Source organism: Excalfactoria chinensis, chromosome 1 (assembly GCF_039878825.1).
Source record: "Excalfactoria chinensis isolate bCotChi1 chromosome 1, bCotChi1.hap2, whole genome shotgun sequence".
In the NCBI taxonomy this organism is placed as follows: Eukaryota; Metazoa; Chordata; class Aves; order Galliformes; family Phasianidae; genus Excalfactoria; species Excalfactoria chinensis.
The window spans coordinates 75,400,194-75,419,844 of record NC_092825.1 but is presented as its reverse complement, the minus strand read 5'-3'; the positions used below and the strand labels follow the sequence as shown (position 1 = coordinate 75,419,844).

Here is a 19,651-nt window from a genome sequence, read left to right as displayed (position 1 = left end):
GCAGAGGTTCTGCAAACTCTTACAGTATTTGACACAGGGGGGAAAAAATGTCTTAATATCTCACCAGAATTTCCTGTGTTTGATCTTGTGTCTTCTGACTGTGCATGTCTCAAAGGAGTTTGGATCCATCTTCTCTGTGTGTTCAGATCAGGTAGTTGCAGACAGCTCTAAGACCTCCCTTGACTCTTCTGCTCTTAAGGCTGGGAAAAAAATATGTATATAATTCTCAGCTTCTCTACTTATGTCATGTGTGCCTAGTGTCCTTACCAAGTTGGTGGACCTCTGCTGAAATCACCCCTTTACGTCAAATATATTTCCTGTAGTGGGGAGATCAAGACTTTGTACAGTACTTGAGAAACAATCTGACAAATGCCAGGTAGAGGGGAAGGACTACATCCCTCAAGCTGCTGGCTGTGCTCTCACTGATACAGTCAAGAATGTGGTTTGCCCTTTTTTGCTGCATGTTTGATCCCTGTTAAGATGAAAAACATTATGAATTGGACTAATGGCTTCTACTTTTACAGAAAAGGTCGATGTATGACAGCACCACTTTCTTCCTAATTTAAGTAAGAGAAAGTGTGTGGCCAAACATTTTTAGAAGGGAACCTGCATTAACTGATACATTAGCACTCTACCAGCTCATATAGCCTTAAGGAAAAAAGAAACAAGCTGATCAGCACGTTAATTCTGTCAACTATTACAGCATAATTGGCTTGTGCTTTGTGGTTTGCAGAAAGTGGCTGTGTGCTGTCTTCAAATGCTTCCAGATTTAAATATACATACATAATGAGCTTTAAAAAATCTGATGTATATCAGAGTTTTAACAAGCAAGCAGTTTAAAAGAAAGGTGAGTACTTAAAGTTATCATGATGGGACTGTAAATGAAGTGTTTCTAATTGATATCATTAAACATTGTCATGATGGAAAAGTAGTAAAACTTGTTCACCGAAGCTACTAAACATACAGTAAAGTTTATCACACATCTGATAATAACAACGTGATAGACAACTGATAGGTTCATGATCTAATCAATATTCACTGCTCCTAAGTTCTCTGTTTTTACTTAAAGGAGAGTTCCTTACTGAGGAAGGTAAGTCATTTTACATTGTTTTCAGGAAATGTACAAATGTGCTAATCTTGCATTCTGTGGTCTATCTAGACTTTCCAGGTTATGATAGTCATAGCAGCCTTTTCAAGGCCAGCTATCAGAATCTGAGGCAACACATAGTCTTATCAAACTTGCCTGTGCCCAGAAGTCCTCTTCAGTGAGCTGGTTTGGGTTCTCACATTGGCCGTAATGTGAGACATGGATGTAAGACAGGTAGTACTGTCACCTAGTTGGAACTTAGAGCAACATCCAAGGTCCTAGCAACTGTGTACAAGCAGAAGAATATTTAAAAATTAGAATTCTAAATCAGAAGCTATCTAGCATAAAATCTTCTTATGCAGAAGTAGAATAAGAACAAAGAGTTGTTACTAGTTTATTTATTGCAATTATCTGGTGTGAAATCTGTTGAAAAGCTATGATGCATAATGTTAAGAAGTTTGAAAAAAAAATTGCTTTTGTAGAACTGTTTGATTGGTGCATAAAAATTATATGTGAACCTACTTCAGATGGTTTATGTGACAAGGTCTCCTTCTGTTGAATATTTGCAAGCAAATTATATGTTAACATCTATGGAGCGGAGTGTAAATTATATTGAAATACCATCAAGAACACTGTGGACAAAAATTTTCACCACAAATAACTGTGAATAACAGATGCATTACTTGTTAAAAATGTGGCAAAATGAAACAGTCTCCTTCAGTTCTCTTCAGAGCTAGTTGTGTAGTTCTATAGAACTCTGTGTGAGACAGCAAGCTAAGACTGAAGTCAACAGAAAATTCTGAAGATTAAATAACTTTGTAGATATTTTGGTATTTGAAGGTAAAAAATATATCTGAAAGAGGTCTGTGATGTTTCCTCACTTGGATAAGCAGAATTGAGTTTGTGGATGTTCTGTCTTTGTGGTTTCAATAACTAGATAAGAAAGCCAGCTCTGAAGTAGCATGACGTAACTATTCAGGAGGAATTTTATTTCACATGGAAATGTGGAGTTTTGTTTAGAAGGCCTGCAGCTTATTCATATCATGTTCAAGTTGAAAAAAAATGTTTACAGACCTACTTCTTTGAAAACACTTCATTTTCAGAAACAGAGAATTGAGTTAGAAATGGATTTTTCCATCTTGAAAATGCAGGTGCAGTGTTCTTAGTAGGGGATGCTGAGTTCTTGGTATTCTAGGTGGTCACATGGTTCATCCACTTTACTTGAATGTTTTGATGTTGTCTTCTGTGCAGCTCTGGATGAATGTTTTTTGATTGTTTCAGGATAAAAATCAGTTTTCCTGTCTGTGTTTTCCTGCTTTGTTGCACAAAACGTAGCAGTAATTTCTGTTACGTCATTGTTGAGGCACGCTGAGTGCCATATGTTCTTTGAGACAGTAGTGTAATGTTTTGTGATCACTAGAAATTCAGCAGAAGAATCTGAGGAATAGAGTTAGATCCAAGTAGTTCAACATTTTCACAGTGTTTTCAAGGATTTTTAGATCTGAATTGCTGGGTTTGGTTACTGAGGTAAGTTAATGTAGAGGTGATGTTATGCCAACCAGTAATATATTCTCAGTATTCCTCACCTGGATATTGTTCATTTTGTATTCTGGTTTCACTGTTCGTAACCACAGGCAAAAATATTCATTGTGGAGGAATCTCTCTGAGTGACACCTGTAAAATATTGTGAAGTGGCTGAAACTGTTACTCTCTGAAAAATAAATCCTCTTCTTGCTGCTTTCAGAAAGACAGTGAAATCTGAGATCGAGTGCGTGATAGGAGTTCATTACAATGAGAGGGATACCATCCAATTATACAATCAGTATACTGTAATAGCAGTATGTAACAGGCATAATGGTCACACATAATCATTACCTAATACCTCGTTTATTGATAACACAAAACTGCCAAGTAGAAAGAGATGGGTTTATCTTCCATTTAACAGCACAGATGGGTGCAATAAGAACATGCTCTGGGACTTTCTTACTGTTCGAGTTCTTGTTGCTCACTATTAAAGCAGATCTCTCTGCTTCTCTTGCTTGTTCTCTTATTTCTTCCTTTCCACACAGGAAGCTGAAACCTCCCTTAGGTCATTAGTAAGAACTGTTTTTCAGATAGCTTTTATGTGCAGTTTCATCCTTTGTTAGAACTGAGAAGTAACAATCTTTCTTAGCAATTTTTTTTGTCGTTTTTGTAACATGCATTGTAACACAAATTTTACGTGTGTTACAACTTACCATATAGGCATTACAACCAAAATTCATATATTTTTGTATATACAGTACGCTTCTGGTTTGTGTAATACTCCTCAGAAGAATCAGATTAAATTTGAGACCGTCCAGCAGGTTTGCTCTGTCATGTTATGTATTGTATCTCTTGTAAGGCATCTCTCAGTAGTTCATCAGGTTCACAGTAACTAATGTATTGTTGTATGGGATAATACGTAATTAATTCAGTACATGAGCCTAACTTGTTTAACTTTATGAGCAGAATTAGCTGTTCCTGAGTGCTGGCTTTTTAGTTCACTGTCTACAGACAGGAGAAAAAGCTGCTGCCCAGGAAAAGTAGAATTGCTGTTATGCATCACAGAGACTGCTTCAAGCAGGATGCCCAGATGTAGCGCATTGCTAACTCCAGTACATAATCTTAGAATCCAGGAGCACTAGATAGTGTAATCCAACTTCCCTTGACCTTATGGGGCTTGTGTGGACATGGCAATGCTGTGCAAAGGGACTGGAAGAGACAGCAAATGCAGTTGTGGAAAAGGGTAGAGAAGATAGGAGAGATTTGGGGCGCCACTTTCTTTGCAGGCAACTGTTCTACACCTTCAGAATAAGAGAGATTTAAGAGCTGTTGCACATTAAAAGCACAGGGCAATCCCTTCACTGCTTCTTCAGTCCGTGTGTTAATATCTCCAACATCAATTGATGCCCAGTGTCAATATGTCTGACAGGGAGAAGCCGGGGTGAGCAGATGACAAAAGCATGAGTCAGAAAATTAAATGTTGTGATGTTGTTTGTTCTTACCCATCAAGCAAAGCTGGAAAAATAGCAGGTCTTTACAAGCAGCCTCTTTCTGTTCTTTTGGGTGATTGGAAGATGTCCGTTATGGCAAAGGCTGTTTTGGTCTCAGTGGGCTAGGAAATCATTGCAGTCATTTTGGCAAAGGCAACTTCACAGCCACTGTTAGTGGGTTCCCAGTAGGAAATTCCTGTTGTTTTTTCTTCTCATTTCTCTTGTGTGTTGTTTTTTTTTGGTTTTTGTTTTTTTTTTTTTTGTTCCCCGACTACACGCTAAGGAATCTTTTCTTAAATACTACATAACTTTTATTCACAAATGCATTATTTCATTAAGTTTTTACCATAAGAATGTGCTGACAGGATTTTGAGTGGTCTTTATCTGCTTGATTCTCCTCAGCTTCTCAACAAAAATGTTGCAGTCATGCTTCCCAGATCGGTATTACTTTATTCAATGTCTTCTAGTTCTTTTACTAAGATTTGCAGAGCTGTATTGCTCCATGTTCTATACGTATGAGAAATAATATAGAATCAGGAAAACAAAACTGTTTAAATACAAAAAAGTGTGCCTCTGATCACTATCCTCCCTCTTCTGCTCACTGTTGTGGCATTCATTAACGTTTCACCAACTTCAGTGCTTGGACGGTGCAGCTGATCTGCTCTCTGCACAGGAACTGACTGCTTATTCAGAATGACAACCAAAGCAATTTTGTTTGCTCAGACCCTATTGCTTTTTTTGTTTAACTTTGGCCTGTGAAGGTAAACTGACACAAGCCAGCATAACAAGAAAAACAGTGGAATTTCTCTTAAAATCTAATATAGTGAATAGGGGAACAAATGAATTGTGCCCATTCTGTACAGCATTCAGTGAAAGGGACTCACAAATATTGATGTTTCTATACAATATGATTCTTTTCTACTGTATTGTGTTTCTCACCGCTTCCTAGGATCCCCCCTGGAGATAATTAGATATCATGCTGAAACTCTTTCACACAAACTGTGTTTTGAAGAAAGGAAGCAGCTGGATGAGAATGTATCTGTTGCTGAGGTTGAACAGTCAGCCTGTGCCCTTGAACAAAGCCCCGGTCTCAAAGGACTTTCTACTGAAATATATGAATAGCTCCAGTATATTTTGGAAAATTCCCTAACTATAAGTTGAATGAATCATCCACATCAATTTGATATGTGCTGCTAGCTCAGTTAATAGCTGTGTATTAAGAAACATGATAGGAATCATGGAAGTTGTGTCTCCTACAGAGCCCTTTCATTATATATACTCAGTCTCAGAATAGACACTAAATTACTTCACAAAATGTAATTCTGAACAGTTCTTTCCCGTTTTGTTCATCAAGACCAAACTGCTTTCACGCATAAAGGACATGATTTGCACGTTAGAACGTGTACGTAATAGCGCACCATATGCTATATTCAGTATAGAATCTGTTTTATTGTCTGAACATTGAAATGGCTTTTCATTGTGAGTTATTGTGGCATGGGAACAAAGAAATAAACTTGTCTTGGTGTATTAAAATTCATCTTTTTCTTGAATGCAATACAATTGAAGAGAATGGTGATGTACTGAATATGCTTATATATGGAATCTGAAATAGTGGTTCTGAGATAGAAATAACCTGACATTTAAGAAGGAGGCAGAAACTTCAAGTTTGTCCTTAACTGTATTATTGAGCTTCCATTGTTTTGACTAGAAGATATGCTTGCATAAATCTGAATTAGTTTTGATCATGACCTGCTGTTTACTCAAATTTGTAAGTATCCTTTCATATACTGCAGAGAAAATTGCATTCAGTAATTATTCACCTCATCTTTCTCTACTCAACATGAGAGGAAGAAGAGTATCATATGAGTGTGTTGTAGTCCACTGATCCCATACAACCTGCTCTACCTTGTGATGTGAGCCCTGCTTAGTGGATTGTTGTGTTTCAAAGTCCTTTTATTGGTGATGAAGAACAGATGAACACAGGGCAGCATTTCAAGCATCCACGTTTTGTTTCCTGTCCCTATCAGGTGGCAACAAGTGCTGATTGACCATGGTCTCCAGCAGGTGTCCAGGGTCTCAGCCTCACATCTTGAGTTCTGTAGCAAACGAACACACTGTTCAGCAGTCAGATTCCTCTAGAAGTACGATAAATCTATGTGGGATATAAAGAATAGAGTTTAGCATTATTCCAGCTAGTTCCGTGATTATTACGAACAGTGGCAGTTAGATACCCGTTTCATTGCAGCTTCCAGACAGGTGGGGAAATTGTCCAGATCTATGTTTCAGTTCTTCATGAGAGCAAAAAGGAAAGATGGTTTTCAGATTTATTTGGAGACACAACATCGAGGATGGCAACGTTACCAGTCATATCTTGATAAACATGCCTGTGCTCACAGGTTATCAAAGTCCTATGGGAGCTGCAGCTATAAGAATGTGTGCTAGTTCTATGTCCTCACTTTATTTCAAAATATACCTTAAAGATATAGTGACTCGCTCTTATACGTATGTTCTGGATTAATTAAAACAAATAGATACCCTCAGAAAATTTCATTTAACCCATTCTCAAATACCAGAACTCACATCTCTCCTCCATTCCAAATTTTGGGACCTGACGCTTTACCTGGCACGTTTTGCATTCACTTTCCAGATCACGTGAATGGTCACTGTACAAGCCCAACATCCCAGAGCTGCAGTTCAGGAAAACGACTTTCCAGCGCGGACGTCTCAAAAGCAAATCGCCGAGGGCCCGGGAGGCCCCCATTTAGAAAAGCACAGTCTGCAGCCTGCATGGAGATTTCCCTCCCAGTCACCACAGAAGGTGGGTGGCAGTTGCTGTTGTGATGGGTATCTGTGAATTTCTCACCAGGTGTGAAAGTTAATTTAGCATGATCCTTGTCCAACTCATTGCCCAGAACTGCTGCCTTCATCTGACTGTTTAGAATTAGAACAACCCCTGTGTGTTACTGTTGTTACTAACCAGCCTGCTCTTGAGCTCTGTGCTGCCTAGGGACGTGGTATGCTGAACTTTGACAAACTCTTATAGTTGTCCCCTTGCCTGTATGGGTACAGTGCTTTGTTATGAAAAAGCAGTCGTTCATAGCAGCCTACATAGAGTTATTGTGACAGCTAGAAAGACTGAAGTTTCAAACCCTCACTGCCACTTACTTGTCAGCTCTGACACTGAGTTCAGGCTTTGCACATATTTATTTACTTATTGGTACTAAAGACTGTATAAAATTCCACAATTCTTAGCCAGTGTTTACTGTAAAATTATAGCCCATGTTCTGATCCATTTACATAACGAGCTTCTAGTGTTGGTATTTGAAAAAACAGTCTGCAAATCGTGAACTACCTGAGTGCAGAGACTCAGTAGACCACTTACAGCAATGCACTGTGCTTAAAACTTAGAGTAAGCCCATTTTAATTTGACATCTGGAGCACAGGCATTCTTTATAACTGGAACCAGTACTGCCCAGTTTTGATTGTTATTAATGGAGATACAGCCAGGGGTAATAAATCACTTAGCGTGTCTGATTTAAAATGCAAATTGTTGCAAATGCCTTTGTTACTAGCTGCAAATTTTTTGCATTTTTTTCGTTTTCTTTATGACAACATAGGTTGAAAAATAGTTTTCTATTTTGCCTTCTTATAACTGTGGGGATCACAAAACAGAATCTACATGTGCAAGACCCAGTATAAGAAAACATCCTTATTTGACACAGAGAGTTCCAAGATTATGTTCTTGACTGGAACAGAGCTGCTATCCCATAGGCTGTTGTGATGCCCTCTAGCATCTCCTTGTGTTTGATACAAGACTACCATTTGCCTACGTTGATCCACAGGACATAAAGCATGGTCAGATGGTCTCTGAAAAGCAGCTGCATTCACTGAATGTGTTACCCTCTTTCAGCTGTATCATTAGGTTTGTAGCAGAAATCATCTCCCATTGCCAGAGGCTATCCCACCAAAACAGAGGTGAAATATGGATCATTTGTGCTGTCCTTTTCTACTTAAGTACAGAAACATTTAGCTTAAATAGCTTTCTATATTGGTTTTTCACTGTCCAAATGCTTTTTCACTAAAGCATAGAAATGCCCACATGATCTATTTTTACACAACGGGTGTTAATCTTCTGCAGAGGAAAAGGGACAAAAACTTGACAATAGTGACATTTTAACTGCAACTGCTGTTTCTTCAGGGACCATGCAATCATCTTAGACTGTGAGTAGAACTAAAGTGATTTCACATGCCTAAACATTATCTCAATGAACTTCTTGTAATTATAATAAAATTACACTTTGAAACAATGCCAGAGAATCTACTGGGTTCAAATTTTACCTTGTTAGCAAAGGAATTTTGTATCTTCCCATGTGTGGCAATCACAGACGCTGGCATCTGTAGTGTAGACCTGGCCTCTATGAGGATGTTACAGTATTTTGGAGTCATCAAAAATGAAGCCATAGGCTGGAGAGCACAAATGTCTAATCATGCTGTAGGCATCATATAAACTAAGATAAAGTGCAGTCTTTGAGCAATTAGTTATAAGGAGCAATCCAAAATACGGAGTAAGCCTATAAATTTCTGTCTTAACTTGGATTGACTGATGACTGTGTGTAGGGCATTGTACTAAAGCAGATTTATAGAGCTCTGAGGCGTTTAAAAATTCCTTTGCTTAAAGGCAGTTTTCATCTTTGTAGTCAGCATTTTTTCCTTCATCTTAGTTATTGATTATCATAGCTCTCATCTATCTCTCTTTATGCACCACACAAATATGGTTAAGTACCATTGTCTTATTATAATTCATCATGGAAAATACATCACTGCCACAACAGTTTCAATTTCTTTGTGTTTTTCTTCATCCTATGTAGTACTGAACTTTTCTGCAATCCTTGTATGCAGATACTGCTGCAGTATTAACACTCCTAAACAATTCGGACATGATACCACTGAACTCTTTCTGCTTCTTCTTTTCCTTCTCCCCTACATCTTCCAACAGTAGGGTCACTGGCAGGCAGAAGAGGAAACCTACAATCCCCTAATTCGAGGGGGTTTCTCTAATCATTTCCTTTCCAGTTACAGCAAGTCACACCCTTCTGAAGCAGTCCAATGTCTGCTACACCATTCACATTCAGTTTAGGAAGAAAAGTGGCATTACTGAAAGTGTGCTAAACATGCTGCTTTATGAAATATGACAGTTTTGCAGGTACTTTTGATTGCATGGTAATGTTTTTTACTTAATCCCTATGATGAAAGATTCAGTTTCTATTTTTCATCACTAATTATAATGCCTATCGAGTTTAATATGAAAGTGTACCTCATTCTAGAGAGTCATCTAACTTCCTTTCAGGGACATAAAGTAAATTCATGTATGCGACTTAAAAAAATAAAGTAATCCTATTTAAACACATCAGCGGTGTCACTGAAATAGTATTACAGTTCTCAGTGAGATTAGTGAAACGACTGTGTTATAGTTCTTCCTGCTGCAAGAAAGGGCCAAACAGAATCTTCAGAGTAATTTATATTAACATGTAATATGTTAGACCATGGTTTCAGTTTTTCCTTGGATGTGTGGTTTGTACGTACTAGCATACATACAAGTTATCTTTCAGGAGGTTTACATACTAAAATAATTTTCTAATGGTATGTATTCTCTTCATAAAAAGAATCTGTATGTCCAACTGGGATGACTGGCATTCAGTCATACTTTATGCATCCTAGAATTCTCGACTTGCTGTGACTTGCTATGGTTTGCTTTATTTCTGAAGGTTTTTTATGTTAAATAGTATGATAGAAAGGGATATGATGCTTGAAGTATTCTTAGGTTAGGAGTCTGGAGGAGGGCAAGGGAGAAGGAAGATGAAAAGTTAAAAGATTTGAGAAATATTATACTTAGAATAAAAATACTCTTCCAAAGGTGGAACTGGTTTTGATCAAAACATTCTGAAGGGCTACTTAGCAGTATATGCTGCAATAATCAGTGGTTATATTCCCAAAAAGTTATTTTTTATATTCTCATTTTGTGACTATGATGTGTACTTTGTGTCCTTACCACAGAAAGAGTGTTTCAAATTAGGATATTATTCTTCAACCTGATTAGAGGTTTGGTTAGAGACTGCGATCTCAGAAGCATTAAGAACTTTTCACATATAAGCAGAAAATCCTTTGTGTATGGGTAGATGGTTCTTATCTTTTCTTAAGCTGAGTGCCTGTATCTGAGGCATTGATGACAACTGAATATTTTTTAATAATTCTTCTGGTTCCTGGTTTTAAAACTCCTTCTTGACTAGATTAGAAAGATGATACATTTCGGTGCATATCCGCAAGATATCTATTAGAATAATAAATCACTCTTTTCACTTTAGTTTTCAAAACCTGCTTATTTAGATCTGAGCTTTTGGTACAACTGGAACTATATTTTCAGCATTTTCATCAAGTATATTTTCAACCAGCCTTCACACAGTACGTTTTTCTGACTTCATTTCTATTAGATGCCTTGGTCTGTTCCAGCTCTGGGCTCCAACTAGAGCCCTGTTTTGTCTGCAGATATCTTCACAGGAGCACTGAAACAGGGATTGTATTAACCTTTTGCTTGCTTTCTTTGGGGAATATCTGTACTCCTTCATGGCTTGCCTTCTGTTCTGTTGCACAGATCCAACCCAGTACATCTCAGACCAAGAACTAATACTACATAGTCATTAAAGAGATTAAAACTTCCATCTAGAACAGCAGAAGTACTGCTTATGAATTACAGTGTAGGTGAGCAGGCCGCAAACATCCGTTCTTTTTCACATAGAAAAATTAAACCTCTATTTCAATCAAATTTTTATTGTAAGTTTAGATGAAAAAAAACAGTGAAGTTAAAGAATAAAAATAGAATTGCTGTGGAAGGGAAATTAGTGTGGTTGTCCTTGTATAGCTGGCTGAGTATGTGCACATGCTACCACAGACCCCTGTTTGCTTTACTAAAATGTAAATAATTAGTTTTTCAGATTTGGAATTTCTCAGTTACTTCTTTTTTCAAAAGCTTTTCTTTTTAAAGCCAGTTTGCCATCTCCAAAAGATTCTCTCTGTCATGACTTGCTAGTTGCCCTCAAGAGCATGTGTTGGCAGACCCTGCTGTTTTTTCCCTCCTCATTACCTGCATTCATATAGAAACTGGAGCATTCTGTATAGGTCTAAATGTAGTATATCATTCATCTTAGGAATGAAGTAGAGACAGGGTGGAGTTTTTGTGTTGAAGAATTGTATTTGGAAAACTATTTTCTCCAACCATAAGTGATACGTATATTTATCTTTCCATTTTTTAATTATTTTTCTTCACTATGTAGTCTTTAGCTAGCCAGTTTGATCACCCTGGATGGGAAAGGCTATCTAGATCTTAGTGCTACAAACTTACCTCCGAATAAGAAACCTTTAGAAGGATTTAATGTGCATTTTAATTTTCTTGGAATGCTAAGAGGGGACTGTGAATTTGCTTCATATTTCTTTAAAATAATTCAGTTTCAGTGTCGCTTCAACTTTTGGATAACTTGTTTGATTATACATAGTGAAAATATGACACAGAGTTCTTGAGTTGAGATGTCACTGAGAGCTGGCAGAAACAAACCATTGAAGAATTATTTAGCTATTAACTCTAATAACCTCATCAAATGTTCTATGACAAGTACAATACAATTTTTATTGTAACGGATCTAGTATACTTCTAGACCTGAAGTATTTCTTCAGTATTTACACATAAAATGACTAAAATGATTCTGGAAATAAGCTGTTTTGTCTCTTGCCTGATTTTGTCCAATCTGCTTTAGACATTGATGGTATCTATATACTACATATTCTTCTACTATTCACAGGTATTTGTGAGGATTACCGTAAGAAGTTTTTTGTACAGTGTGGAAGAGGTTAATGGATTTTTTCCTGCTGGATTTTGGCCTAGATTTTAGGCTTTTAGGGCGCTAAATATTTTCTTTGAACTTTGTTGCTGTTTTGTTGCTTTTAGGTTCAGCTAATTCTACAGTGATTTTCTGTGCTTGTATGTTGGCCGATTACATTGGTTTGTTTCTATAACAAAGCTTCCAAACTCTTAGGACCTGTCTGGGCCTTAATCAATATTTGCATGTGAATACATGTGTGAAAACATAGAGAACTGCTGACATTTGGTCTTGTAAGTCCAGTAAGATGTAGTCAGTCTTGGAAATAAGTGGTTATTTTATATGAAGTTCACGACTTGAGGAACTGAACACCACTGACATGTACTGCATATTTCCCATGTAACTTCTATCAAATTGTTGACAGTTCTCTCGTCAGCTATGGTTATACTATTACACCATCTGCAAAAGTGCTCTGTGCATCTCGCTTCATTGGATTTTCTGGATGAATGACTAAATGGGACCCTTTGGTTTTCTTCCCATGTTTAGGGTGGGGAGCACTGAGAAGAGAGAGGTTCTCTGTTTTTATCACTACCCTTTTTTTTTCCTTGGGTCTTAAGCCCGTTTGTGAATGTGAGCTAACTGATGAGAACCTCGAAGTTAATAACTGTAGTCTTCAAAGGTCATGGTTCCTGGGCTTCCAAGGCAAGAGAGAAACAACCAGGTTGCTTGATCTAGAAAAGCGTTGAATGAACAGTAGAAATTGATTTAGGGGACTACACAGACAGAGGGAATAAACTGCTGAGAGAAAGGAAGAATGTAATGGACATAAAGAACAACGTCAGGTGCACAGCTCTGCAGGGACAGTAGGTGATTCATTTTGATCACAAGGATAGTTGACTGCAGAAATAGATCCTCTGAGGAGGTTAGTGCATCTCTGGCCAGTATTTAGAACAACTCATGCTCTCCACTGCATACTCTTTGTCACTGCTCATGATATTGGAGAGTGGATGACTTCTAGTAAACTTCCTTAACATCTAAATAAACAGACACTTAGCTGGTCCTCTGGGCGTGATACAGCTGTCATGGAACCATTCTTCACAAAGCCCCTAAAGACCACGTTTTTTTCAAAGCTAAGCTTTCGCAGCAGGTTGAAAAGCAATTGACTAGAGATTTTTTTCTTTATCAGTGAGGGAATTATGGAGCTTGTTCTGCTTGTGAGTCATTTTAATTCTGTTAGCGTTTGAAGTTACTTTGCGTATCTGTACCTAGTAGCAATGCTAATCATATAGTAGAAAGTGGCTTAGGGGCACTCTGGGAGTCACAGTCTCCACTAGCTGCTGAGTTTGTCACTATCCTATTTATTGTCTGTGCAGAGAAGCAGATAAGAAAGTTGCATGTGGGACCTGTTCAAAATCCATAAAGTCTGTTCTTTGCTACAGAACGTTTTGCTCAAAAACTGTTTCCAGAAGTGTGCTGTCCATAGTCTCTTACATTCATTTTCATTTATGGTGGAGATCGGTGTGCGTGCTTGCTTTCTATTGTAGATAAAGTAAAAATCCTCTCTTTCCTTGCTTCCTCCTGAAAAGCAGATATAGGAAGATTTTAAGGGTGAGCAAGGGGCAAAATCCAGTCTGCCTGTGGTGCCAAAACATCAAAAACAGTGACGACTGAACATGGAAGTAATTGAACAATTCAGCCCGCCTAGTGAAAATCACCCCTTCAGGATTCAGTCTGAGAGATTGTTCTTCTGAGACTGGATATCCTAACTAAATGAATGGGGCGTGCCACTTGGCCAAGAGTCTACATTAGAACTTCCAAGTACATGCATAAGAAGTGGGTCATTAGGGCATGAGGTAGCCTAGTTTCTAGACACTATTAGTGGTGTTTAAGTGTAGCTTCCTGTGATACATTTGTATTTTTTACTGGGCCCACAACAAATAAAAAGTTGGACTAGAAGGGACAGAAGCCTCATCTTTTTAGCTGAGCACTGGTAACTGTTAGACCAAATTAAAGCTTTGCTTCATGCCTAAAGGTGGCTTGTCTTCCAGGGGAGATATTAAGAATGCTCATGATACCTAGTGGTCACAGGTGCAGAAGGCATGGATGCAGCCAGTTCTCTCAGGCTGATTTGTTGCTCTAGCTTTTTGCCAAGCACTACAATCACTAGGCTGCAGAAAGCCACTGGGGCTGTCATCTTAATCTTCAGATCTAACCTCAGGAGTTTCAGTGGTGTTTAAATCCTGGTCACAGTGAGCCTTCCCTATGTCCCTGGACAAAGCAGTGAGGAATGGCTGTCTAGAAACTGAGCTGCCTGATGAAAGCACGTCTCATGACCAGGAAAGGCCTGGGAAGAAAGAGTGAGTGCATGCATGCAGATGTGAGGCTGTTGCCCACATTTCAACTCTGCTGGACTAGACTGAGTTCATGTTTGTTTGTCATCCTTCCTGGGAGTACGTTTTCTGTGGGGTTCTGCTAGGGTCTGCTAGTTTTCTTATAGGAATCCACAAATTTTCCTTGTTTTTAAAACTACCAAGTGTAAGAAGGCTGTGTTTTTCTTACACTCACTGAATGTCCAGTCAATTTAATTTAGGTGATTATTTGATTCCAATTTAAGCTGATCTTGTGTTGTACTGAGATCATGTTGAATTTGGAGAACGGGTTTTGCACTAAATGCTCAACCTTACCATTTCTATATCTGACCTAGCTTTTGAAACAGTGAAACACACAGGAAGTGAAACACATCCTTTAGGTGGTTCCTGGTACTTCTCTGACCTAGTGGAGTAGGTGTGGGGCTGTTGCACATGGAGAACAGGGGAAGAACATTCATACAAATATTCTAGACTTCTTACATTCTTACATTATAATAGCTATTCCAATGTTTTTTCATAAACAGAGATTTTCTAACTACAGTTCAGTTGCACAAACAGGGAATCTATTGGAAGACAAAAAAAGCTTGCTTCATTACAACTATTTTGACTCCTTTATTGAATGAACATAATGTATTTTTTCTATTGCACTTTTTGTCTTCTGGTTCTTGGGTGCTTCCATGTATGAAAGCTGTAGAACATATTCTTTCTTCCCAGACCATCAATGTTATCAAGAGATGCTTCAGCAGAAAGGATATTTCAGACTGGGTGTTAATTTATAGGGAATTGTGATTTCTTTGATTGAAAGATATAGTCAAACTTATAATCTAAATTCAAATTGAGCTGTTAGTGTTCCAAATAGGAAGACTGTCTGCTTGTGTAAGTAAAGAGAGGTAATTCATGTAATCAAATATGAAATCTTGGTAGACATGATTTACTGTAGAGATCTCCAGCATTTCTGTCTTTCCATCACAATGCTTACTTCTCCTTCATCTTCAGTTTGGAAAACAGTTTTGCTCTCCCAGCTCCCCCCAGGTTTTTAAAATGTGCAGAACTAAAACCTAAGCCTGAACTGTTCTGGAAGTATCAAAGTCAAGTTCCAAGTCTGGTGACTTGAATCTGTTTTCACTTTCAGTCCTTTATTTGCTATTATTTACATCGGTCCTGTGTCAGTATAATTCTGTGAAGCCACACACTCAAGCTGCACTGTTATTACTGTGTGCCTCCGGTGGCGCAGTGGTAGAATTGCTGCTTGCAACACCAGAGGCCCAGGGTTCGAATCCCCCCTGTGGCACAAGTGGCAGAAGTGCCACTCTGCTACACAGAGGGCTCGAATCCCGGGAGTTGGACTCGATGATCTCTAAGGTCCCTTCCAACTCGCATGATACTATGATACTATGATACATATGATACTATGATACATATGATACATATGATACTACGATACTGTAGAAACTTCAGGATAGTACTATATTTCAGAACTTCTTCAACAGTGAGAGGGTGCAGTGAAGCATCCCTCAGGTGCGAGCTTTGTGTAAGCAGAGGCATTCACCCTGGTCTGAGTACTCTGCAAGCAATATACTCACATGCTTTTTGACATGGTTTTAGGGCAGCTTGTTTGAACTGATTGAGCAGAAAACAATTCACAGTAAGAGTCTAGACTGTTGCATTGTTTGTGCCTAAGATAACTTCTGCTGCTTTTTAGTGAATCGCTTTAATGTGGAATGTGGCTTCAGAGTGATGCTATTAAAATGTGTTTGAAGATGTTGTTAGCCAAGTAACTGTGCAGTGTTCTTCAGCGTGTGAAAGCCCCACAGTGTTACCGCCTGCCCCTTTCTCCTCCGTGTTGCTGAAGCATTGCTGTCTGTAATATGGCTCGGTCTCTGTCTGTATGATGTTACCATGTGCAAATTCACGTTTGAAATGTAATTACTGTATGTTTACACTGACATCCAGGGCTTTGCATGCTTTCCTGACTCAGTAATTTAAAAAGTGACATTTCTCTAAAGCCATGAAGGTAGTCATCCTTAAACTGTCAAATGGTTTAATATCTTCATTACCTTCTGTTAAATCTGCTATTTGAAACGTAAACTTTTTGAGATCTCCAAGTGAGGAGAATTTAAGCCAATTAAATTTGTTTCCAGAATCTATCGATTTCCGTATATAAAAAGAAGGTTGATTTTTGTATGTGTTCTACAAGCAGATCAGTTACTGAGAGTGTTATTTGCATCAGGAGAAAACCTATAAGTGAAATCCAAGACTCTGACAGCTCATTGAATGCAAAACTCTTCAGTAATGAATGTAAGCATTTACAGTGACAGTATTGATCTTTGTCACTGGTAGTTTTCTTTCACTCCTCACAACAAGGGATACTTCTGTTTTTATGATTCCTAACTCCAAAACGAAATGGACTTTGTGTTTCTGTGTTCGCCCTTACCTCATTAATTTAAAATAGCCATGAAGACAATTTCTAGGATATGCTGATATGGGAGGATGTGTTCCCCTTACAGAGCTTTGGCTGCAGCTGAGAATAAAGCAGTTAGAATGTTCCCCTGAAGAGCACACATCAGTGGCATAAGTGATGTTAGTGACCCCTTTCTTTTTTCTTTTAATTCCATGGGAAATTACAGAAATTCTGGTGCTATTTCCACTAAACAAAAGGCAAAAAAGTTGAAACATATGGAATCATTTACTCAGATGGTCTTTTAAGTTCCCTGAAACCCCCTAGGCCCTCAATTCCATTCTGCCAGACACCAGTGCACTGCAGCAGGACCACTCTGTCACGCAAGGAAGGAGCTAGGTCAGTCACTGCTCAGGGCTGCTTTCATAGGAATGTCATGATGACGATTGGCTCAATTGTTCTTGTCCTTTTGCAATGCACACGATTTTGTGGCAGTAGGTTACATTTCCAGACGGGCAGTGCTTCAGCAATTACATGGAATCAGTTCATTCTCACATGACGAGCGTCACTATACTGCTCACACATGGATGAACAAAGGTAAGACCCAAAAACGCTGGCTTCATTTTTATCCTACCATGTCAGTTAAAGTGTCCTGCTGTGTTTCTGTCCGTGAGGTGGGTAGCAAATTGGACGTTTCGCAATTGTTGTTAAATCAGGAGCATTATGTTTGTACACTGTTGCTAGCTGGAATTTAACGATTGATTCAGTGTTACGAAGGAGATTGGTTCCTGAGCATCCATCCACATCTTGCTAATCCATACCGTGCATACAACAGGGTTGAATGAAGCCATTTTGAGGAAAGCAGGACTACTTTTGTAGTATTATTTCTATATTATGGTCCTAACCCGCAGTATGCAGCTGTTTGAAATTTCCTCATCGCAGATAATGATGCTTTCACTCAGAGCTGTTTAGGCTATGGTCTACCAACCTAGATAGCAGCATCACCCTGATGACAGTCATTACTTGGCTCTCATCTCCTATGCTCCCAGTTGCAAGAACAGCCTGGAGACCTCTTTGGAAAGAAAAATAAGTCAATAAATCCAGATCTACAAAGGGTAGAGGAGGAAAAATGGCACAGTAGCCTAAAAGAGAGACAGCTGAGTGGTAACAGAGGGATCGCTGGAGTTGGATAAATGTGTCTCAAAGAAAAGAGAATGCTGACTCCCTCAAAGCAGGAGGTAGCTAAGAGGCAGAAGCACATTTATGGGAAAGTATAATATAGCAGAATATTCTGGAGAGAATAATAAGGGAAAGAGATCTGTGGAGCAGATTATTTGCCTTTCACATATGAATGGCTGTCTTCTCACTGAAGCAGAGAGACCAAATAAACTTTGATCCAGGTTAAAGGGAATATTCAAAGTGATATAAGCAGAGAGATGTAGCTGTCACTGTTACTACACCTGTATTGCCATGGAACAGAAGGAAAATATATGAGAAAACCCGTAACTGTGTCACATTTGAAACTCATAATCTGTATTACAGATTACCGCTGAATGGCAGTGTTTGTGCATAACAACTTTTAGCAGATAGGACATCATTTTAAATGTAGAAGCTAAGCTAGGTACCTTTTTTGTTTCCCAAAGAGCATGTCTCTGTGCTTCTCTAGGATATAATGAAGTGGTTTCGAAATAGAGAATTTGATTTATGATCTCTTTGAGAAGGGAAGTGTCTGGGGAACTGTACTGAACTAAGTTTTATACTGAAATCTAGAAGAAAAGAGATTTCTGCCTTCTTTTAGAGCTAGCTATTAAAGTCCCATGGTGATTGCAGCCTTCTATGGGTTTTGTTTTGCTGTTTGGATATGTTTAGTGACATCAAACTTTGACAAGTGTCACGCTGATCTTTTGTGTTTCATTTTGAGTAGCATACTTAATAGAATCTTGCACAGTATGTTCCCAAAAGTGTCCCAAAGACTATATCTGTTAATGTCAGTTCTGCTGTGATGTCTTAGTTAACTGTACTGTACAGGAGAGAAGAACATTTCTTGTTAATTTAGAGAGAGAGAAAGCTTTATGACATATGTGAATGGCACACAATATATTTTAAGGTCCATGTATGTAGCCTTTGCTAACTAAGCAGATACGTGTTTGTCCTTTTAGTATCTTTCCTAGTTTGAGCACCACAGTGTGTGTGTGTGTGTGTGTGTGTTTGAAGCCCTTCTCTGCTCATCAGCTACTGTCCTTAGGAAGAAGTTGGGCCAACCAATCCACTGCAGAAGTACAAAGTGCTTGGGGTTATGGGAGACTCTGATTCTTGAGGTATTAGAAGCTTTTCACCTGAATAAAAATTCCCAGGTTTCTGCAGATATATTTAGCAGTGCTGAGCTAGAACTAGAATCACAACAGTGCCTACATAAAGAAGGTGAAATAGGGTGAGGAGAAAGCAGTGCTTGGAAATGCAAATAGACACAAGTTTCTCTTTCATTAGAGTGGGCCTGAGGTGCCAGGGAATTATCTCCTCTGAAGCTCCTGTTTGAAAAGCAGGCAGATGCCTCCTTGGCAGCTGTAGCAAGTATGTCTGAGCGGCATGTTAAGCCCCCAGCCCCATGTGCCAACACAGGCATGTATGGTAGCATATATAGCAATGCCTGCTGTTGCTCCAGTAATGCTTTGCTGTGGTTCTCTCCAGTATTTCCCAGGTAGCTGCTGTGAAGAGGATAATTTCCACAGTTCACATGCAGTGATCTGGGTAGGTAATCTAATGCAGCATGTGGTCTGAGGAAGATTCACTGCCAAATGGCTGCTTCTGGTGGAGGGCAAGAAACAATATGTGGCTTAGCCCAGTTTTAAACTGGAGTGCTTGAGAAAGCCCTTTTCTAATTTTATTCTTAACCAAGGTAGACGCTATTCCTCTTC

General features: G+C 38.7%; 1 protein-coding gene across 10 annotated transcripts in view; it reads left to right on the top strand.

Moving 5' to 3' along the window:
• Window positions 1–19,651, top strand: part of STXBP5L (syntaxin binding protein 5L) — a 170,718-nt gene that overhangs the window by 139,942 nt on the left and 11,125 nt on the right. For 4 of the 10 annotated variants that reach the window (XM_072357255.1, XM_072357249.1, XM_072357241.1 and 1 more), the window contains 2 exons: window positions 6,749–6,919; window positions 17,235–17,333. The exons of 2 other annotated variants lie outside the window; for them this stretch is intronic. In XM_072357255.1, coding sequence (XP_072213356.1) covers window positions 6,749–6,919; window positions 17,235–17,333 — 270 coding nt within the window. The remainder of the gene's footprint in view (window positions 1–6,748; window positions 6,920–17,234; window positions 17,334–19,651) is intronic. 4 more of the 10 variants (XM_072357264.1, XM_072357278.1, XM_072357272.1 and 1 more) reach the window with 1 other exon arrangement.